This window comes from Aethalodelphis obliquidens, unplaced genomic scaffold, assembly GCF_003676395.1.
Source record: "Aethalodelphis obliquidens isolate GAN/ISIS:26980383/991018 unplaced genomic scaffold, ASM367639v1 scaffold5, whole genome shotgun sequence".
Taxonomy (NCBI): domain Eukaryota; kingdom Metazoa; phylum Chordata; class Mammalia; order Artiodactyla; family Delphinidae; genus Aethalodelphis; species Aethalodelphis obliquidens.
In genome coordinates this window covers 63,776,181-63,799,271 of record NW_020837949.1, presented here as the reverse complement: position 1 = coordinate 63,799,271, position 23,091 = coordinate 63,776,181, and the positions used below count along the sequence as shown (strand labels likewise).

Genomic DNA, 23,091 nt, shown 5'->3' with positions numbered 1-23,091 from the left:
AGAAAATCCATTAAATATAATTTACTCTATCTTTATCATTCCAGGGTCACAAGTATGAGTAATAGATGCTGCTACATGTCTAAGAATGTGACAGCCTTTTGTGTTTGGACATGAATATCATCAGTCTGCTGTTCTGTTTGAATTCTTGTATTCAACTTTTATAGGTCCTCCTCACTTGCTTAAAAAATATCAGTCACTACTTTCTGATATTGTCAGTGTCATCTGTCTAAGCAGCATTTCTCCGACAATAATTCACTGTGGATTCAGAAACCAGATCACTGGACATAAGACTATGCAAATTGACAGTTTATAAAAACATGAAAATGAAGACTACTAAGTACATGGACTCAATTTGAGTTAACTATAGTCTTTTTTGCTTAACTTAGGGTTTTTAAGCAAGTTCAGATTGCCAATAACCTGGGCTTTTGATAAGTGAAGAGTTATAGTATTAATGCTTTCCTAGTTCATATCAAATTACAACCTAATTACTACATATTTACTTTATAAGTCTGTGCCATAATAACTTGCAAATTATGGTTTCTAGTGTACAACTAGAGTCAAACACTATGATGAATATAAAGGTGAATAATAATTCATTACCTTTTACCTTCATGTACTAAGATGGTTCTTGCTGGTGTGTGTGTGTGTGTGTGTATGTATTATGTATATGTACATATATATATTTCAAGCTAATAAATTAAGAACAAGTTTGCTACACTGATATAGTTCAAATTTGTAGCTGATTTCAATTAACTGTAAACTCAAGTTATCTTTCAGCTCAATAATAAATGCAAAAGGGAAAAGAAAGACTTTATATGCTAGATTTGTTAGAAGATAATGTTGAAGTATATGCCATTTGGAAGTGACCTAATCCTTACTGATTCCTTCATTAGTTATACTTTTTAGAATGACTTAGTCTACACATGGAACTCATGTATTAGTGATGGGTTCCAGAGGAAAGGAAGAATCTGCTTGATAGAATCAGGGGTGATATGGAAGTTCTCTCAAGTTATAGCTCACTCAGCAGTAAATAAAAACTGTAATTCCAAGACTAAGCAGCAGAAAGGAGTAGTTAATACACTTAGTAACTGCCAAAATCCAGGAGAGGAAAAAAGAAAATGAAAAAGAAAAAGAAATAACCCAATCTTGAAATCAATAACTCTGTTAATAAACAAACATATAAATATTAGCCTTTTCTAAAAACGACTAAAATTATTTCCATATGGAAAAAATATAGTTGTTTCTACACTAAAATATTTAATTGAATAAATCTATAGCTTCGTGTGCTGGTAACAAAAATATCCTGAGTGATACAAGGGAACTCCAGCAGAATTTGCAAGAATTAATTCACCATAGACAAATGTAAGGAATGCCATTAAGAACCCTAGAAATCAAAGAACAATTTAGATGGTAAAAATAGTAAATTATTTATTTCATGCACACACACACCATTTTGTAAACTTTAGCAAATTTTGTCAGCCAACAAATTATGGCTAAGTTACAAATATAGGTCATTTTAAAAACTCAAAAATCAGAAGCTCGTAAGGATCTGCAATCATTCTGCTACCTAAAAGCTGAAATAGAGTTGAAGTAGTTATTGATCAAATTATTATTTATGACCTCTACATCTACTTCTTACACATACTTGGAAATACGTAATTACAACACATAATATAGTACATATTTAATGTATCAAAATAATAAATCTTGTGCAAAAGCAGTCACTGACCCACAAAAGCTGTGATATAACACAATATACTTTATTAAATAACACAAATGTCTATGTAATAAAAACGGACTATTATACCAATAGCACATATATTAAATAGGAAGACAATGTCTTAAATTAAAAAATATAAAACTAACCTATAAAGATACACTATGTTTTTTAATAAAATGCAAACTGGATGCTTAAAGAATATCCTCTAAACATCTAATAAAACTGTACACATTAACATATTATGGGACATTCTAAAATTACAATTGTAAGTGAGATAAGATAAATCCCATTTATAAGAAAAGGAAACCTCATTGTTTAATTAGATTTTTACTAAATACAACTTCCTAGGCATCAGATTCATAATGGATACAGATGTCAATAATAAAGCAGCTATATGTATATGGTCTTTTACACATTCATTTAACAAAATGCAGTGACCAAATAAACATAGTTCTATATGTATTTAAAATACTTACTTAGATATGGTTAAGTATAGCACCCTAGACATAAAAGAGGAAGAAAATGATTTATGTTCCTATGTCCTATGATCCATGGGAGCAATCAGTCATGTGTTTATCTGATTACTGAGAATATACACACAAGTAAAAAGAAACAACTTATTTATTTCTGTCTACACCTAAGAGACAGGCCAGTGTTCCAAAGGGTTTCTTAAATTCCCTTAATTTCCAATTGATAATTTCACTAGAAGAGTACACTAAATAACTACTTTTCAAAACTAACCAAAAAAAAGGTGTACCTCCTATATGTATAATTTATAGCCAGATGATTAGCTAAATTTCATGAAGAAGAGAAATCCGTAACATGGACTTGAAAAGTAATGTACATGTTTTATGACCAGGTTGATCCATAATCACAGATATTTTTTATGGCAATGAACATTTGGTTTAGGTCCCTTCCAAGTCTATATACAGTAAAATAAAGAACCAACCTTGAAAATATATACTGTTACATCCATTTAATTAAAAAAAACAAAAAAACTCACAACTAAATATCAAGAGAATAGATGGGTTGGATTTTCTTACTTTTTCATCATTTCTATGCAAAAATTCTATAGAACAATGACCAAAAGAATTGGTCTTAATATTACTTACATAAAATCTTACTAGCAACTGAAACACCTACACAAATGTATTAACCAGTAGTGACAGACTCTTTCATTGAACAGTAGCCAATTCAATTATTCCTTTTAACAGATGGAGAAAATGCAGGTTTGTGGCCCATGAGTTAAATCACTTTTAAAATACAAGCTTGCAAAAAATTCTGCATTCTACAAATATTAGAATAACATTTAATATCAATAAAGGCAAACTTTATTCCTTTTTACAACACTTTTAGTGCAAATCACCTATATGAGCATTTTCAAAATAATTAGAAAATGTCTTTTATATGATATTTCACAAATAAAGGCTAATGTGGAGGTCTTGAACATATTTTCACTAATGTCACTATAGACTCTCATCACATGCAATAATGAATGAATGAGTGGTAGGAAAGACAAAAATATTCTGTAAAGTATATTAACTGGAAAAAATATTTGGATAATTATTGAAATCCAAATTCATGTTTAATGATCACTTAAATAATGGGATCAATTCAGTTAGCTACATCTGCAGTAGTCAAGTTACAAGATTAAAAGTGAAAGGCAAAACTAAAACATGAAATAAAAGAATTCATATAAAAATACACAATAAGGTCAAGTACCTCTTCACAGCATGAGAGAATGATTAGACATTTTCATACCTGAAACACATCTGCTTTGTTCTTTAATAAACTGATCTCCATCTGCTCATGCCCTTGGAAATTTTTCAGCAGTACAACCCGCTGTGCTCAAGCCCCACATAACTTTGTATTTCCCTGCTCATAATTAACTAATTATTCTCTAATCAATAGTGTAGATCTTGATTTTACAATGTAAATCAGATAAATGAGATAATGGCTGGAGGTCAGTCTCATTTTATTCACAAAGCCCAGCATGAACATCCAGTTTCATTATATCCTATGTACCTGAACAGCAGTGAATCTTACAGCAGGCCTGCAGAAAGTCTTAAGACTGTGTACTGGGAGAAAGAGGTCTATATGTTTATTTAAAAAAAAAAAAAGTATTTGCAAAGCATGTCTATCTCAGAAATATTTTTAATTGCAATCCTTAGTATTATATAAATTGATAAAGTGTTGACTGGGTAGGAAAAAATTTCTGCCTTCATATGCCATGCAACTCTAAAGCTGAGTCTCTTAAACAAGTTTTAATTGTCAAAATGATTTCAGAAAGTTTAAAGAAAAATTAGTAATGTTAGTATTCCATTCTGCTAGAGAGTCCTTCTGAATTCCTTGAATAGATTTTGGTGAAATATTAATAAAATATTCCCATACTGAGAATCAAGTAAAACAGTGGTAAGTTTTGTCAAATAAAAAACATTAAGAGTTTAAAAAGAGTGATCTAGTACGTAATAGGATGTAAAAACAGGGAAATAGGATAATGAGTGTGAATATTCTTATTATTTATTGGTCAGTGATCTATTTTTAACATTATAATTGTAAAATCAGATAAACACTCAAGAAACACGAATAACAATGATATATAAATGATAAATAAATTTCATTTACAAACAAAAATAAATTTCATTTACAAACAAAATGGATAAAGGTTAAGGCTAAATTTGTTTTCATGTTAAACATAATCCTAATTTCAAATCTTTTCCTAACAAAGGAATTAGTGAATTATGGACAAAGGCTATGTTCCTTGATTAATTTCTGTACCTAAAATGGTGCTGTGTCCAAAATAGGTATAAAATAAACACCTGTTTAACTAAACTTATGTATAATAAAGAAGTTATACTCTATGTGCTATAAACTACTATAATCTCTTTTACCTAGAAACAAGTATTTTTGAAAATTTAAGGGCCCTTTTAACAAGATTAAAGCCACATTCAATCAATCAATGTCAACCACAATACCATGATTCTTTTCAAAATATTATACACAAATGGTTCTCAAAGGATGTCCCTGGCCAGCTTCAGCATCACTTGGGAACTTTTAGAAATGCAGATTTTCAGGCCTCATCCCAGACCCACTTAATCAGAAACTGCAGGGAGAAGTAAGAGGGAGGAAAATGAGGAGGAAAATGAGGAGGGGAGTAGGTGAGCGATCTGCTTTTAAACAAATCCTTGATTCTGATGTACTATAAAGTTTGAGAACCACTGCTATATATACTGCCATGTCATTCTTCTTGTAGTTCAGAGTTATTTATTTTACTTCTTGATATTTCAGTGTTTTTTTCTTTCCCTATCATGCGACAAATAACCATCATTTACCTGTCGGACTGTTTTCTCTTATACATGTATGTAAAATATGAACTATTTAGTGTATATTCTCTTGATATACACATTAATATCTCCTTTGAATAACAACTGGACCAATTACAGAAAAGGGTTAATTTTGTACCATGGAAATATGAGAGTGTCTAGGAGATTATTAGGAGAAAGTGTTTCATTCTACTCTCTTCAAAAGTTCTACTCCAAATACACATTTGCAGGACCAATGATCTTATGAATATTATGTGGTTTATATTCGTGATGTGTGACAAAGATTCTTAGGGCTAGCACCAAATATGGAACCACATATCCCCCACCGAACAGTAAGATGGAGAATGATGATAATATGGTATTCTAAATAGAACCAGGTGGAAAGGACTTTGATTAATAGTGTCACCAAAACCGCAAGGTTTAATGATTTTTCAAAAAAATCTAAAATAAAATGACCACTAGTAATATCTTACCATATATCAAAGGAGAGTCAGGTCCAAATGCACTAGCATATTCCTTTTTAAGGAAATGGCAATCTGACATTTTTCTTAAAATCAGCTGCAGTTCAGCAATAGTAATAACTACCAACTTTTTCTTAAGCTTATGCAGTGATAAATAATGAATTCTTTTTCTAAAAAAAAAAAGCCTACTGGTTTTGCTACAGGCTATTAATATTTTTCCTCCAATGTTAGGTCTTTCAATAAGTTAATAATCTCAGTTTATACATATTTTATATACATACTGCTTTTATTAAATATCCAATAATATGGTTCCTTAGTATAACTAAAGATTACTAGCATACAGCAACTTTATATTTACACTTGCTTTTAATTATCTATAACATTTCCTACTCTATTCCTAATGTTTGAACTATTTTCAATGCCACTATACCTGAAAAGATGTCCCAAACCACATTTATAAATCAGGAAATTCCAAGAGACATGTTGACAATTTACATGTATATATGTATTTCAATTTCAGCAAACAGTCTCTTCTAAATCAGTTCAAGATGAAGTGATGAAATATTCAACATATTTCTGTCGTTGATTTAAGACTTGTTCATTAAAGCTTGAAGACCAAATTTTAATTCTGTAAACCTTTGGAAAGATACAAATGTTGATGAAGATCTTTCAGTTGGCAGGCTGTATAGTCAAAAGCTTTGTATCTCTCTCCTTATTTTGTAACCTCATACTTAAGGTTGAGAAAAATAAAATTATACTGAACAGAGAAAGTTTGTATTGAATCAATAAAGAGTGAATATATTTGGTTATTACTAAAAAATATCTAGAGATCAACACAGATATATTCTTATTTACAAGCTTAAAATCTGAAGTTGCAAAAACTGCATGCTACTAATATTAGTGCTTTCACACTAGAACTAATGAGTCAAAACTAGAATGGCATACGCTTTCACAAGTCTTTCACTTTTGCTGAATATTATAAATAGAAGTAACATTTAATATAGTCTACAGTTGTTTCCCAATGCAGTATTTCATATATGAATATATGTATTAAGTTGGATGAAACAGAATAGCAGACTAATGGAATGCATTATCTTTCTTGTTTGTTACTAGATTTGTTCAACAACAAGTAGCACATTGCATGTAAGTCCCACAGGCTTCAGTAACTCTTAAGTAAGTCCAAATACTGTCTATCATTTGCCAAAGAAGCAAGAGGGGAAGACATTACTTAATAGGACAATTCTGACAAGACATCATCTAGTATTTTTCAACAATGCACATATCAAATGTTTCTGATTAGTGCAAAAGAAAAAAAGGAGAAAAAAATCCACACAGGCAAATTAACTGCCTTGTCAGTCCAAGTAACAAACCAATCAATTACATTCTATCCAAACCTGACAAGCAAAGGCAACTTTTTGCAGTGATAAGCTTATGGGAAAGACAAGATAGCTGTTCTCCTTTACTTTATATACTCTATTGAGAGTGTTATCCACATTTTTAAAATCACACTTATAAAAGAGGTTTCCAGGATTGCCTCCGAGGATGAGCTGTGGCAGAGTTGGGTCTCATGAAGGGTATCTACACAGTAAAGTGATAAGAAAAGAACATTAACATTTAAAGATCACAGCAGCTCTGCACTATGTCTTATGAAACACACTAACAATACCATAGTAGATTCAAATAACATATGATCTGGTCCAAAGAGACAGATGCCCTAAACCTAAATGCCATGATCTTGTAAAGGTTCTTACTAGTTGAAATGGAACTATTTCATCATTTGAAACACTGAGTTGCCTCTTGTATTATTATTACTTTTAGTTGTCACAATAAATCTATCTTAGTAAAACAAAAAAGAAAATATAAAAATGATGAGGGGTTTGTATTTATATAAGCAAACATGTAATTTGGTTAATAGATGCTTTAAATAATAGCAGTTTGCTATTTTTTCATCAAATATGGCAAGTTAACAATGCTTGAGAAAGCATGCAATATACTGAAAACAAGCACACCTAATCAGTACATTACAGGAGTGGTTCTACTCAAGTACAGAGTCTCAGGGAGGAAATATTCAGATGATTCTTATTCCCTGGGCCTATACTTGCCTTCCTTTTTTTAAAGACTATATTGGAAACGTTTGCTTACAATTATGAAAAGTATATCCCTAGCTAGCTATTTTAGTAGATTTGTGCAACAAAAGTAACAGAGAATACACCTCACTGTAAAGACCTGGTCATTGATTATAAAACACTAATTTTGGCCAAATTTTCAAGTCATTCACTTGCATTTATTTTTCAAAACTTTCTTTAGTTTTTCTTATATTTATTTCCCTACCGACGCATTTTCAGAGGAGAAATTTTAGATGCCTGGTGATGAGAAGTAACTTTCTTTTTGATTGTGGAAAACAAAATTTTATCATTTCCTTCAGATATTTACATCTGTGCAGATGAGATTAAATTACCAACTAGTCACACAGTATAGAAAAAGTTCATTTCAATATTTAAGTATTAGAGAGATGTGTTTAATGCTTCTAAGTTCTACTGAGAAAAAGAAAGTGAAAAGTGGCACAATCACAGATAAATAAAGCACTACTATGCCATCGACGAGCTACCATGCCAAAATGAATAAACTCCAAAGAAAGGAAAAATAAAATTGTACAAGAAAAAAAGAATATAACGTGAAACATAGTTTTCAGAGACATGTACTTATCAGCATATGAGAAGTAAAGAGAAAGAACAGAATTCCCTCGTTGAGTAACAAGGAAATAGATAGGAAGAGCTGAATTCCCTTGCTAAATAGTCACATGTGCTAACTTTTCTCAGTGCTTCAGGCTCCAAGTGATGAAATGTAAGCACATTCTAAATCTGATATTCTGAGAAGTGCTTTGCCTGCAGGTTAAGCACTACTAGATAAGCAAAATGAAAGAGGAAGCAGCCACATCATTTACCACAGAAGTACATTTAAGTTTTAATTACATGCACAAACGATAGAGAGTAGCAGACAACCCAAAGATTCATTTGTAGTTAACACTGATAGGAATTTAAATATATATTGGGTTGGCCAAAAAATTCGTTTGGTTTTAAGTAAAAATAAAAGACATTTTTCATTTTCACCAAGAATTTTATTGAACGATTCACTAACTGAATGAACTTTTTGGCCAACCCAATAGATACATTAGATGTCACAGAAATCTGCTTTAAATTCTAATTAAATCTAAATTTAACTTTGAAAAAAACTGAAAAGCTCTAACTAGTATTCTTCCATCCTAAAATTTCACTTAATATTCAGAGTAAGCAACATGACTTGTCTTGGCTGCTACCGTCTTAGGACAAAAGACTACTATGTGGTCTTTTATATCAGAGTTCAAGTCTTGGCTTTCTATTTATTCCATATGCTTCTAATAAGCTTACTTACAAATTAATGTAGAAAAAAGGAAATTAACTATTTTCAAAGGGCTTCCCTGATGCAAGCACCAATGGTCTGTTATCCTGTATAGTTGGATGCCTACCAAGAAAAAGCACCTACTTTTGCCCCAATGAAGTCAAATATGCTAAAGGAGCACAGTTTGGTGAGCGGTATGCCTAATGATTAGAGCATTAGCAACACAGTCAAGACTGCCTAGACTCAAAACTCTAACTCTACCACTTCCTAGCTGTATGATCTTGAACAAGGAATACTTCTCAATTTCCTCACCCATAAGATAGGGATAAAATCAATATCTGTGTAATGGAGTTTCCTTGAGGATTACATGAGATCAACTATACAAAGCATTAGCACATTGGCCCTTAATAAGCACTCTATAAATCTCAGCAACTAATATGAACAACAGTAAATTTATCAAACACTAGTAGTATTTAATGGAAGGAAAAAACTGTATTCTAATATATAACAATTTATAGAACAGAATTTCAATATATAATTGGAATAATTTCTATTTCATGATGCTTAGTGTCTCTGTACCTCAGTTACCTAATCTCCAAAATGGAGATGGCCATACCTCAGAGGACTGTTGTTAAAAACTGAATGAGATAATACACTTAGAAAGCAGAGAATAGAGCCTGGGATACAGTAAGCATCTAACACTAGCATTATTTTAATTTCCAGTTCATACAGACTTTTAACATGTCTATGGGGTTCAATTAAAATGTTAAAAATATGAGATTCTTATACATTATTACCTAGATATCAAAATTCATCATCAACTCCAAAATTTATATCCAATCTTATCTACAAATTCTAATTCCATTAATATGTCTATTTTATATGTCTGAAACTATAAAAAACCAACACAGATCAAAACCTTGTTATAGGAGGAACAGATTTAACAGGATGTTTCAAAATAAAAAAGAAAGAAAAACCAGAAAACAATATAGTTGGTTTCTAATACTAGAAGCTGGATTATGCTTGTTTTATATGATTCCAAGGATTGAAATTATTAAGAAGAGATATGTTAGCTCACTTGGAGAAAGAAATTGCCAGTGGTCAGAGCTGCCTCAAGAGGGAATGGGTTACTTATACACTTCTATCCCTGGCAGTAGCTTTTTCCCTGTGGCTTTAGTAGTGATACTGAGCAGATGATTCAAGTGTCAAAGAATAGTGAGATCCTTTTCAGAACTGTATTGTATTAATACTTGTTTTGAAATTGCTTTGAGTTACAAAAGTTACAAAATCTGGGGAAAAATTGAGGTTGATGCCTTCACTTTATAGATGAGAAAATGACTATCATGGTAACTTAATTCAAGGTCATTCATCTAGCCAGTAGCAGAACTATGGGTGGAGTCCCAGTCTTTCTTAACAATAGATAATCCCTTTTGTGTAAGTTAACAAGTTAACAATATTACCACATTGCAATAGAAAATGAGTTTGAAATTACAAAAAATAAATTTTACAGAAAAATAAATGAGTGAAACGAGAAATATTTCATTGCTATATATGCTAGAAATTATGATGTTTACTACTCTAAAACTGCATACTCCAGAAATACCACACTTCACTATGTAATTAATGGTTACCATGTTCAGGCTTCTGTTTTCTTTAAATACAATTTACTTGTCTATAATGCATTTATTTTAAAGAGAAAAAGAAAATTTAAAAATTCAAACACTGATAATGTAACATAAAAATATTTATAAATCACACTAAGTTACTTAAAGGTTTAATGTTTTAATATAGATATGAAAATCAAAGAATGTCATACATTGAATATTAAATGTGTGAAGCAGGTTAGCTATTCCACATGTCTAACAAATCATCAAATCAACTTAATTATAAAGGAAAAAAATATACTGAATAAACATTTTCTTTTCAATCCAAATTTTATCAGAATACCACCTTAATAAGACAGATTCAGTGGCAGCTTGTCTACTTTCATTATCCAAATATAAATATTTTGAATATTAAACATCTCTTTTCCAATTTTTACTAATAGAAAAGCATTCTTAAAATGTAACTTCTAAGTTGTTTCCTTCACAAGACCCAGTTTATTTTCTAATTTCCTCTTTAGAATCTAATCTCTTCATGATGTACAATACAGCATCAATTTAGTTCTAAAGACATTAACTAAAATCATTGATCACTGCTTTTTATAAAGCCAGGTCTAGGGCATAACGGGAACATTCTTAGTGTTAGGGATGGCCAAGTAACTCCTAAGAACAGTGGTATAAAGCATTTAATTTTAAATTTTAGACTCTTTTGCCCTGAATGGTTCAGTAAATGTTCAAGACAGCCTTGGAATAATTGTATTTGGAGAATAAAGAACAGCTGGGCTCAACAGAAAATGAAGAAGCAGGAGAATGCATGGCCTGCTCTGAAAGTTAGGGAGGATTCTGGTAGAATTTCTTCAATGACTGGAGTTTGGGTTTAGGCCATTTAATCAGGCAAGAGAAGACCCCAGAAGGTTGGAGGAATCAAGATACATTAGAGCTACAGAAAGCAGTTATACTCTAGCAATAAAAAATGTGGACAGCCAAGGCAAAGAGAGTGGGATCCAAGGAGGCCTAATCAGAAGTGAGAAACATAGAAAGAAGGCAAGAGGAAACACTGAAGCAGCTAAGGTGTACAGAATAACATCACAGAGAACAGTGTAGACACTGAGAAAGGTCTTAAGTAAGCCGAAAAAATGGGAAAAAAAGAAATGGAGATCAAGAAACGTTATGATGGAAAATGGTTCCCCAATTACTCTGATATTTTTAGTTTTCAAATAATGCACAGCAGGTATATATTTTAAACTTTTTGAACACAATTATTAAAATTATATGAATAAAAGTAAATATACTAAGATGCTATAAGATCATAGTAATTCAAACTTTTTTTATATTTTTGATTTTTTGTAAGTATATTTTTATAACAAAATTTTTTAAATATACATGAAAATTTCACTTACCTGCCTTTAAATTTTAATTAATGGACTTTATTTTTTATAAGTTTTAGATTTACAGAAAAATTGAGCACATACACTCCCCCCCTTCCCCCCACCACATCTCCCTTTAAATTTAAATTTAAATGTTAAAGTCTTCATTTTCACATCATGGTGCCTTTGATAGATCAGGGGTAGAGAAAAATGAAGGCAAAGAATGCCAGAAAGACAGAAATAGAGGAAGAGACAAATATGCCAAGATCTGGGAGTGTTCACACTTCACTGATTCTTATTCAGTGTGATGATATTGAAAAAGTTGCTGAGTTACATGCAATGGGGATAAACAATGAACTTGAGAATGTGAAAGAAAGGGAGACTTTCAGATGAGGATTAAGCCAGCCTTAACTCTGCCTCTGCCAAACTCTACTCCACAGATTTAGAACCTACTGATTAAGAATCTCCAAGAATAATTTTATGATCGTTGTTGTTTGTAATTCTTCCTATGGGTAACTTGCATCTCTAGCCAAGCTGAGAACCACTATCTTAAAGCTTCAACTAAAGGGCTTCTGGAACAAAGCAGTGGTTCTCAGAGTATGGTCCCTGAATCATCAGAATGAGCAACAGCTGAGAATTTATTACAAATACAAATTCTTGGGCACCACTCCAGAGCGTCCAAAGCAGAAATTCTGTGGTTTAATAAGCCTTTCCGGTGATTTCAATGTACCCTAAAGATTAAGAGCCTTAAAGTAGACTAAATTCAGCTGCTGTGAAGAAATCACAAAGAAAGAGGCATAGAAACAAAAGCTAAAAAAAATAAAGGGAGGTAGGAGACAAATTACAAATATTCCAGTTGACATTCAACTAAGCACAGACAAATATTATTTGTACACATAAATACTGTGGTCACCAAAACAAAGCTTTAAAAAAAACCCCACAGAATATTAAACAATCTCATCTTGAGGATCTCCTATGAGATAATTCAATTTCTCTGGACTCAGCCTGTGGTCCAACTAAACCAAGGACATCTACCCAATTCTTTCAGTTCCTCTGTTCTTATGGAACATGATTCCTTACCAGACCTTCAGAGACACAGAGACACAGTCATTTACTTAAAGGTAGGAAAATTAGGATTGGATACTTGAGTTGTACAGAACAGATCTGTAACAGTTACTAGATCTATTTCCAGGGTTTGGATTCCTCTCTGTATTTATAATCACATAACTTTAAGTGCATTCTGAAAATTTCTACTTCAATAACTCCTAAAAAGAAACCTCACAATTCCCTATGATGTCATTCACCTATTGTATTTGTCTCCAAAAAATAAATATAGCCACTAATCTTTCTGTTATTGGTATCACCATTCTTTCAAATTAGTTACCTTAATGTCGGATAGTTTGGTTTAACCCTCCCCTTTCTTCCTTGCCCCCTCATTTTCGTTAATTATCTGCTGTAACTTCTACTGTGAACTTACGTCTCCTGAATCTACTGAATCCTTTCCATTTATTTTTCCATCAGTCTAAGTTCTAGGCCCCCAAATTGGTCTATCTCCAGCTGCCCATTCCTTCATCACACAGGCCACCACAATATCAATCTCCTAAAGGACTATTCTCCCTATTATCTCTTACCTTCAATAAATCCCCATTACGACTCTTAAAATCTTTAGACTGAATCCAGGCCCCAATCTACCTTTAACCTACATTACAAATGACTCCAAGGATCCCACGCTATTTCTTTATTCATATTCATTCTCTTGAAGGATTTGGTACCTCCCATCTCAATCTTCTGAAACCTGCTCATACATACTTCAAGATGCAACTCAAATTTCTCCTTGGTTTACATAAGATTTCTCCCTCATCCTTTTAGGAATATTCCCATCATCCTCTAAATTCTGATGTCTCTTATATACCTTCCATATAACAGTTTGATGTATGAATAAATAAATGCATTTTAATATCCTTAATAAATATTGAATAGTTTAGAAAATAAATTTGATGAGAATAAACATAGGAATATTATTTTTAAAAAAATAGAGAGAAAATAGATTCTATACTTTCTTTACAAATGAAAGCGTCAAAAGCACAGTCAAATAAATTTTTGGTCAGAGTGCTCAAGGCTCTCACTACATGAAACTGAACTTTCCTTTTAAAAAGATCTACATTTACAGGTCATGTCACAACAAGGTTCTTGATATAATCAGGCAATTTTTCAATTCTTTAATAATTGACACCAATGAGTAAACTGACAAAAGAAATGGGTCTGGAAGATTCCAATCACTTAAAAAGAAAGTCATTGACTGATATAATTTCACTTGGATGTGACTGAACCCCACTTATTTAGTCTTTCCTAGGCCTATCTTCCTTGTGCAGCTGTCTGTGTCCATCTGATTTACTGAGCGCTACAGGGAGTGCCTAACAATTTCACTCAAAGCAGAAGTCCTCCTCCACTTGCTATTATTTGGAGAGAACATACTTAAAGAGTTACTTTTATGTAGTTCAATGTATCAAAACTGGCTAAATCACACTTAGGGCCCTTCATGTATTATCTTTGTACACACTTAGGGCCCTTCATGTATTATCTTTGACATATACACACACACAATACATGAACAATATTATACTAAAGTCAAATCATACAGTTGTTTAATAGTATAGTCATGAGGTAATTTTTCTCAAACTTGCCTAAGTATTTTAAGAATATAGACATACATTAAGTACCTCATTAAAAAATGTTTCCAGAGTTCTGAATTTCAACTTTTAAAGAAACTATGGAGTATTCAGATAAGGTTCAGAGGAAAACTATAAAGAATTGTGTAACTGATAGAGTATCTATGAAAGAAAGGCTGTAGAACCTGGGTTATTCACTTCTTAATTTTCTTCCAAATTTCTTTCTTTACTTTCATTCACCAAAGAATTAAAGTAAGGGTGTAATAAAACAAACTTTGGTTAAATGACAACATACCATTGCCTAGCATAGAATTAAATATCATAATAACCAATCTGGGTAAATGAGAAAAGGTATTGTTTTGGCAAAGGAACAAAGATCACAAGAACCTTTTCTCTTTCTTTTAAATACGCAGGGTTTTAAAATGAAAAAAAAATCCTATTTAACAGTAAATGAATCTTTTGAAAATTCTGGCAATTTTGAGAAGATTCTGGTAATTATTTCACTTACTGTGTTCTAGTTTCTAACTCTAGTTCTATTAACTAATAAAGTCAGTATAAATCAAAATTGTAGTTGATAAAGATAAAAAAACAAGATGAAAACAATCTAATTCCAAATCTAACTTTTTTTTTTTTTGGCCGCACTGCACGGCTTGAGGTATCTTAGTTCCCCAACCATGGATTGAACTCTGGCCACGGCAGTGAAAGCACCGAGTCCTAACCACTGGACTGCCAGGAAATTCCCCCAAATCTAATTCGTATCTTCGAGTACTACACGTTAAGAAGTATAAAGGGAGCAATGTTATGTATATTTTATGTATATATATGTGTGTTTATATATATTTATATATAAAAGAAGAGTTATTCTTATTTACCAGTATAAAAAGAGGCTTAATGAGACTGAAAAGTTTGCCCACAGATAACATGTCTGACTGATATCAATAAACCACACATCGTTACCAAAACTTATTTTCAGGGATTTAAGACAGCCAAACAACATCAGAACAAGAAGTAGGAAATTTATAAAGTGAGCAATTTTATATATGGGTTATACTACTACTACTATAATGGGTGCAGAATTTAAAAAGATGTGACTGTGAAGATTAAAGGTCAAGCAATGCATGAAGAATTAAGTTTTTTTGTACCACTTCCACTCAAGTGACCAGACTAAATGTCACAGAATAAAAGTAGCTACTGTCACAAAAGGGAAATGTGGAAACCCAATGACATACAGTGACATGACACTGCAAAAGTTATTTCCAGTATTTAAACAATGAAAAGACTTGTGCAGAAGGAGCTATATTCTCTAAATATATTTTAGAGATATATTTAGAGAAATTATATTCTCTAAATATAATTTATTATATTTATTTATTTTATATTTATTAATATAAATATAAATATATTTATATTTATAAAATATAAATATAAAAAATATATTTATAATATTATATTTATTATATTCTCTAAATATAATTTATTTATATATTTAGCTATATTCTCTAAAACTAAAATGACAACTAAAATGATGAACAGTCCAGATACTAGACTAAAAGTGTTAAAAAGTATAAACATTTCATTAAAACTAATAATACTGTTAATAGGGCATGCAAGGACACAATTGTGCACTATAATAGTCTCTTTAACAAGAGTAGGATTATTGTAAGGACATAATAACACAGAACCTGTAGAAACAGTATGATAATGAATGCTAAAGTCAAGAGGTCTGGGTCCTAAACCTAATTCACACTAACCAAGTGATCTTTTACAAACTATCCATCCAAAGAATTACGGAAAGATTATAGTATGCCAAATTTTATCCCAGCACTTGAAATATAAGTATAACTCTTCATTAAATTCACAGTCTGATGGAGGGGTCAAGTGAACAAAAGTGTAAGACCCTGAATAGGAGAGATTCAATACAGAGTGGTAAGTATTATTAGCATAGAGGCCTATATAAACTGCCAATGAAGCATATCAGGTAGACAGACTATCTTGCTTGATGAGTAGGAGAGAGCAGGTTAAGGAAAGGATTAACAAAACAAAACAAAAAAGATTAACAGAGGATTAAAGCAAGTGTTAAAAGGTAAGTAGGAATTTATCAGGGAGAGAATATGTGGGGTAAAATTTGATGCAGAAGGAAAGTACAGAGGAATTTTTAAAAAGTATGTCAGAAAATCCACATAGTTTGGTAGGTTGGAGTTAAGAGTACTTGTTGGATAAAAGTGACAGGGAACACCTCTTCTACTGTACTGTTATGAAAAGAGGAGAGGGAACGGTAGTGGAAGAGAGACACCTATGGATATCAATAAGGTTATACGTAAGTTACAGGTTCCATGTCAGAAAGTTTAGGCATTTCTGTCTGATGGCTTCTGTTTTCTATGTGAAGCAGGAGACGAGGTCATTTGTTAAATATGAAGAAGGAAGAGAAAAGGTGATGAAATAAGGCGCATGAGAAGAATGGAAATAGGTGCTGTCAGGAATGAAGGTTCAAGTTTCACATCAAAAAACAAAGCAAACAAACAAAAAAAAAAAGGTAAAGAAAGAACCACAGTGTCTTTTATTGCTGTGGAATTACCCCAGAAGCCAAATTAGAAATTCTCAACCTGTTAATAATCTTCTTTCAGATTAAAATGGAAAGGAGATCCAGACCATTAAAATTATAAAACAAAGTACAGTCTTATTTCCTCTACTCTGACTAAAATTAGATTATGACCTAGTCAGATCTAACTTAACTGACTCTGCATTGCCCAAGCAGTTAAAATTAGCAAAAATTAATGGTAAACATACATATTTTCAGATTAAAGATAATTCAGATTTCAATGAAGTAGGTATTATCCTTAGAAACACAAGAGGAATGTTAAGGGTAATAAAACTCATTTAAGACTTTAAATATATCTTAACTCATAGAACAATACAGCCATGAAGAAAAAAATGAACTGAATTACTACACAAACTATAACAAAGCAAAGTATGACAAAAACTACTATCCCGATCTATTGGGTGGGCCAAAAGTTTCATTTGTTTTTTTCCATAAGATGGCTCTAGTAGCACTTAGTTGTTTTTAATTTCATTCGAAACAATTTTGTTAGAGTGTATGTGACCGCTGTCATATCAGCGTGCATTTAAAAAAAAGACTTATCAAAATTGGTGAATTTTTGTGTAGCCATTTTAACGTTGAAGATGGAAGGAAAAAACCCCAACATTTTAAGCATATTATGCTTTATTATTTCAAGAAAGGTAAAAATGCAACTGAAACACAAAACAAGATTTGTGCATTGTAGGGAGAAGGTGCTGTGACTGACTGAATGTGTCAAAAGTAGTTTGTGAAGTTTCGTGCTGGAGATTTCTCGCTGGACGATGCTCCATGGTCGGGTAGATCAGTTGAAGTTGACAGTGATCAAATTGAGACATTAACTGAGAACAATCAACGTTATACCATGCAGGAGATAGCCGACATACTCAAAATTTCCAAATCAAGCATTGAAAATCATCTGTACCAGCTTGGTTATGTTCATCACTTTGATGTTTGGGCTGCACATAAGTTAAGCGAAAAAAACCTTGACCGTATTTCCACATGCGATTCTCTACTTAAATGTAATGAAAACGTTCCGTTTTTAAAACAAATTGTGATGGGCAATGAAAAGTGGATACTGTACGATGATGTGGAATGGAAGAGATCGTGGCGCAAGCGAAATGAACCACCACCAACCACACCGAAGGCCGGTCTTCATCCAAAGGTGATGTTGTGTATATATGATGGGAGTAGAAGGGAGTCCTCTATTATGAGCTCCTTCTGGAAAACCAAAGGATTAATTCCAACAAGTACCACTCCCAATTAGACCAACTGAAAGTAGCACTTGACGAAAAGCATCCAGATTTAGTCAACAGAAAACGCATAATCTTCCAGCAGGATAACGCAAGACCACATGCTTCTTTGATGACCAGGCAAAAACTGCTACAGCTTGGCTGGGAAGTTCTGATTCATCCACCGTATTCACCAGACATTGCATCTTCAGATTTCAATTTATTTAGGTCTGTACAAAATTCTCTTAATGGAAAAAATTTTGATTCCCTGGAAGACTGTAAAAGGCACCTGGAACAGTTCTTTGCTCAAAAAGATAAAAAGTTTTGGGAAGATGGAATTATGAAGTTGCCTGAAAAACGGCAGAGGGTAGTGGAACAAAAGGGTGAATATGCTGGTCAATAAAGTTCCTGGCGAAAATGAAAAATGTGTCTTTTATTTTTACTTAAAAAACCGAGGGCACTTTTTGGCCAACCCAATAAATAAGGCTTTGACATTTTGTACATAAAAATAACGTAACTAAGCCAAGTTACCACTAGTATCTGATGACTGTTACTCTAAAATATTAAATACGAATGACTTTAATTAAAATCTGTAGATTCTCTATTCTCTACAGTTATGTAAAGGGCATACCATGTCATAAGCATGGAGCCTGGGACTGGGAATATTAAAATTAACTTAATTATTAAGATATGGTATTTATACACTAAGAATCATGGGTGGAACAAGAAATATAGACTAAATATAAATGACTGAGAAGCCCTCATTCCAGAGAAAAACAGGCCATCATTTTAGATAAGAGCAAGTTAAAGTTAAAGCAAGATGGCATGAAACCAACAGGAAAGTTTTAGGAAGGAGAACTAGGTTATCTGGAGCTGTGAATAACTGAAATGAAGATAAAAAGACTGGGGTCAGGTTTGGAGGGCCTTAGAAGCCATGTTTTAAACTCTGGATTTACCTTGTAAGAAATGAGAAGCTTCTGGACAAATTTAAGTACAACATGAACAAATTCTTTATACAACTAGATGGAGACTGGTGACATTCAAACTAGTAAAGGTGCTGGTTACTGTAATAGACTAAGAGGGAGTTAATGAAGGCATATAACTTCTATTTCTATTCATTTAATCCTCACAGCAATTCCATGGATAGGAGTGATTACTATTCCCAGTTTATAAATGAGGAAACTAAGGCACAGAGAGAATATAACTAACTCAAAGTCAAAACTAATAACTACTGGCCGAGGATTTGAACCCAAATAATTTGGTTCCCAAATACAACTATTTGAACCACAGTTTTGCCACTGATAAGAACTAGAGTAAAACACTGAAACTATGAAAACCAAAAGTTTTAAGAAGGAACGTTGGTCACCAATGTTAAATGCTGAAATGAGACCAAATACGAAGAGTACATAGAAAATTAAAAGGCCATTGAATTTAGCAATTCAGAGTTTGCCAGTGACTTCTTCAATGAAAACAATAATTTTTGCCTCTGTAATCAACCACCAAACATATATTCAACTTCCTCAAGGTCCAATCACCAAACATGTATTCAACTTCCTCAAGGTCTGAAACACCATACAAAAGGTTACAACATTGACAAGTAGCTTCAACATGCTTGAAAATTTGCATTCTCAACACATAAAATTAACAAAATACAGTCTCTGTAAAACAAATTATGTTTTTAAATCAACAGAAGAATTTGACATATACTAGTAAAGCAAAATAACAGTTTTATATTATGCTAATGCAAAAATGTAAAATAAATTATTTTTTAATGACATAGTAACTCAGATCTTTAAAAATATTTCAAGCAAAACTGCACAAAGATCATCTAAAGGGCAAAGACAAATAATATGCACTGCCTGCTTAAATAACGTATGAGATATTAGTTGGTTGTCATAATAACACATCGTATTAGTTTTTTTAGACATAAATATCACAACATACAAAAATTAAAATTTCAATTTTGCAAAAAGTACCATCAGCAAGCAAAGTACAAACACACACCAAAATACCTGAAAGAAAAGATCTGCAACTTATACAAAGATATGTGATAAACTCATTTTTAAAAAAGAGAAAACATCTCAATAAAGAGGCACAGGATGTGGAAAGACAACACATGGATGAGAAAATCCAGATGGCTAATCAATATATGAATAAACACTCAACCTCACAGGCAGTCACAAAATAAAATCAAAGTGTCAATTTCTACCCACCAGACTCTCAAAAACTTATGCAATAACATCCTCACACAATCATGTCTATTGGGAAAAGAAATAACAGTATCCATTAAAATGTAAAATATGCATATACTTTGGTCTAGCAAACTCAGTTTGGGATAGAAATCAAACAGAAAAAAACCCATGAATTTCTACTTATAGGGAAATACTACAATTAATTATGGCACATCCACATTATTTTGTAGCTATTTAAAAGACTGGCTTAGTTCTATATTTACTGAAAAAGTCCATTATGTGTTCTCAAGTTAAAAAAAACAAAAAACAAATTTCAGAGTAAAGCCTACAAAAGCTATAGAAGGGAGAGAGGGAGGAGGCCAGCCAATGGGCCCTGAATTTTTTGTTTGCACATAGAAGAAAGAAGTATGGATGAATATACACTAAACTATGTCTGTTACCCCAAATGGACAGGGTTTTGAGTAAGTAGGGTGAAAATAACATTCCTCTATACACTTATTTTTATTTTTATTTTTTTTTGGTACGCGGGCCTCTCACTGCTGTGGCCTCTCCCATTGAGGAGCACAGGCTCCGGACGCGCAGGCTCAGCGGCCATGGCTCACGGGCCCAGCCGCTCCGCGGCATGTGGGATCCTCCTGCACCGGGGCACGAACCCATGTCCCCCGCAATGGCAAGCGGACTCTCAACCACTGGGCCACCAGGGAAGCCCTACACTTATTAGTTAAGTGATTACAAACAACATATATTGCTTTGGTACTTAAAAAACAACCTGATAAATTAATAAATGCGTTCTAAATCCAGTATGACAGTATCTCCGAAATAAAAGGTTATCTGTATACGCAAAACATTTGTTTTACTAATGGTTTTTATTTTTTCCAGAATGTATGTGTACTGTATGTGTGTATATATTTTCTTCCTGAACATGTTTAAGTTTTGTAATTATTTTTAACTACATTTTTAGCAAATAGTAATAGTTATGGAAATAGCATCTTATAAAGTATCTTTTTATATCTTACTTATGTAACGTTACAATCCCAAAAAACAACCATAAATTGTGCTATTTTAGGTCAAATAATTCTGCACAGATCTCTGCTTGAAACTACCTACTGCCATAAAAGGACATCCCATCTTCCTGAGTATGCTTACAAAGTCTCTTTTCTCTTCTGGAATGTCTTGCTCCATTCTTCCCTACTTACTTAAACCTACCCATTATTTTACAACTTCATTGGTTTTATTGCTTACCACTGTTTTTTTGTTGTTTTTTTTTCCCAATTATCTTTCCGGGTAATCCTATACTGAGTTCCCATTACGTGGGAATTTTCAGAAAACACATTATTTCTATGTAACAAATTTCTGTGGCTTTCTGGTCCTGATGATGGAGAGAGCGGGTGGGTGGTGGGACGGGGTCGGGGGGAGAGGAAGGGAAGGAGGAGAAAGGAAGAAGGAAGAGGGAAGGAGGGTGAAAGGAAGGGGAACAAAGGAAAAAAGGAAGAAAGAGAGAAAGGAAAGGAAAGAAAAATAAAGGTATTTGTTCAGTAAGGTATACTTTAATTATATCACTAACAAGCCCCTAAGTCACTTTTAGTTGAAAACATATATCCACACTGCATATTGTTCTGATTAGTTCTTTTGATCTAGGTAACAGTTTGAAGATAAAGAATTGTTGAACTCAATGTAAACCCTTCCATTTTGTGACATTTGGAAGAAAGAGCAGCAGAATTAAAGCACATCAGGAAACTAAATATAATGGACACTTAACAGAGTTCATAAAGAGCGACAGTCTCCTGTTTAAAAAGTTAGTCAGCTGGGAAAAAGGGCATACTGAGTGAGAAATTCCAAGTCAAATTTCCATTTCTTTAGTTGAAATTGCACCTTTTATGAATATTCTTATAATCCTGGGGGATGGGGGGGACCAAAGTAGTGTTTAGTCAAACACTATCTGATGTATCTTTTTATCAAAAGTGAGATTTTAAGAAATATGTATTTGCAAAATAAATTCCCAAGTTTTTGTTTTTGTTTTTTAAATAATTGTGTGGCAGGGCCCATATCCAGGCACTCCATATTAACATTAAAACTGAAAGTCCAATGCTGCAAGTCTTACAAAATATATTTTGGCAAGGTTCTTTCTCTTTCTCAGCGTGTTTTCATAGGTGCAAAAAAGCTTTGTACTACTTTTATGTGGGACAACTTTATGACTTCATTCCCAATAGAAATGTGTCCTCTCAAAGTTAATAGGCATTGATCTTTTAGACCAGTGATATTCGTACTTTGTTTCTCTGTAAAATCAGCTCTAGTAATATACGTCTAAAGTGACAATAAAAAGTAGGACACTTTCTGGGTTACATGCGATATGTGCAGTCTATGTAATTACTGAACAAAGCTTTCCTATTTATTGACATGTCATTTCTGATCAAGAGTTACTAGGAAGGAAAAAAGAAGAGGGGAGAACAATGGAGGAAAAAAATTAACTTTAAAGAACAAACAACATTGTTTTAAAGATATAATAAAACTAAATGATTTGTCTATCACAGTTAACATAAAATGTTAAGGGGTAAAAGCCACGTTCCTAAAACAAA

General features: G+C 32.5%; 1 protein-coding gene across 8 annotated transcripts in view; it reads right to left on the bottom strand.

Annotated features, from left to right (window-relative positions):
• The window catches only part of PHF14 (PHD finger protein 14), a 198,273-nt gene that overhangs the window by 70,991 nt on the left and 104,191 nt on the right, over nucleotides 1-23,091 (bottom strand). For 2 of the 8 annotated variants that reach the window (XR_003432009.1, XR_003432010.1), the window contains exon 17: nucleotides 5,935-7,082. The exons of 5 other annotated variants lie outside the window; for them this stretch is intronic. Coding sequence is in view for 1 of the 3 variants with exons in the window: in XM_027102545.1 (XP_026958346.1) it covers nucleotides 7,070-7,082 (13 nt within the window). In the remaining 2 variants the exon portion in view is untranslated. Of the gene's footprint in view, nucleotides 1-5,934; nucleotides 7,083-23,091 lie in introns of those variants that run through there. One more of the 8 variants, XM_027102545.1, reaches the window with a different exon arrangement.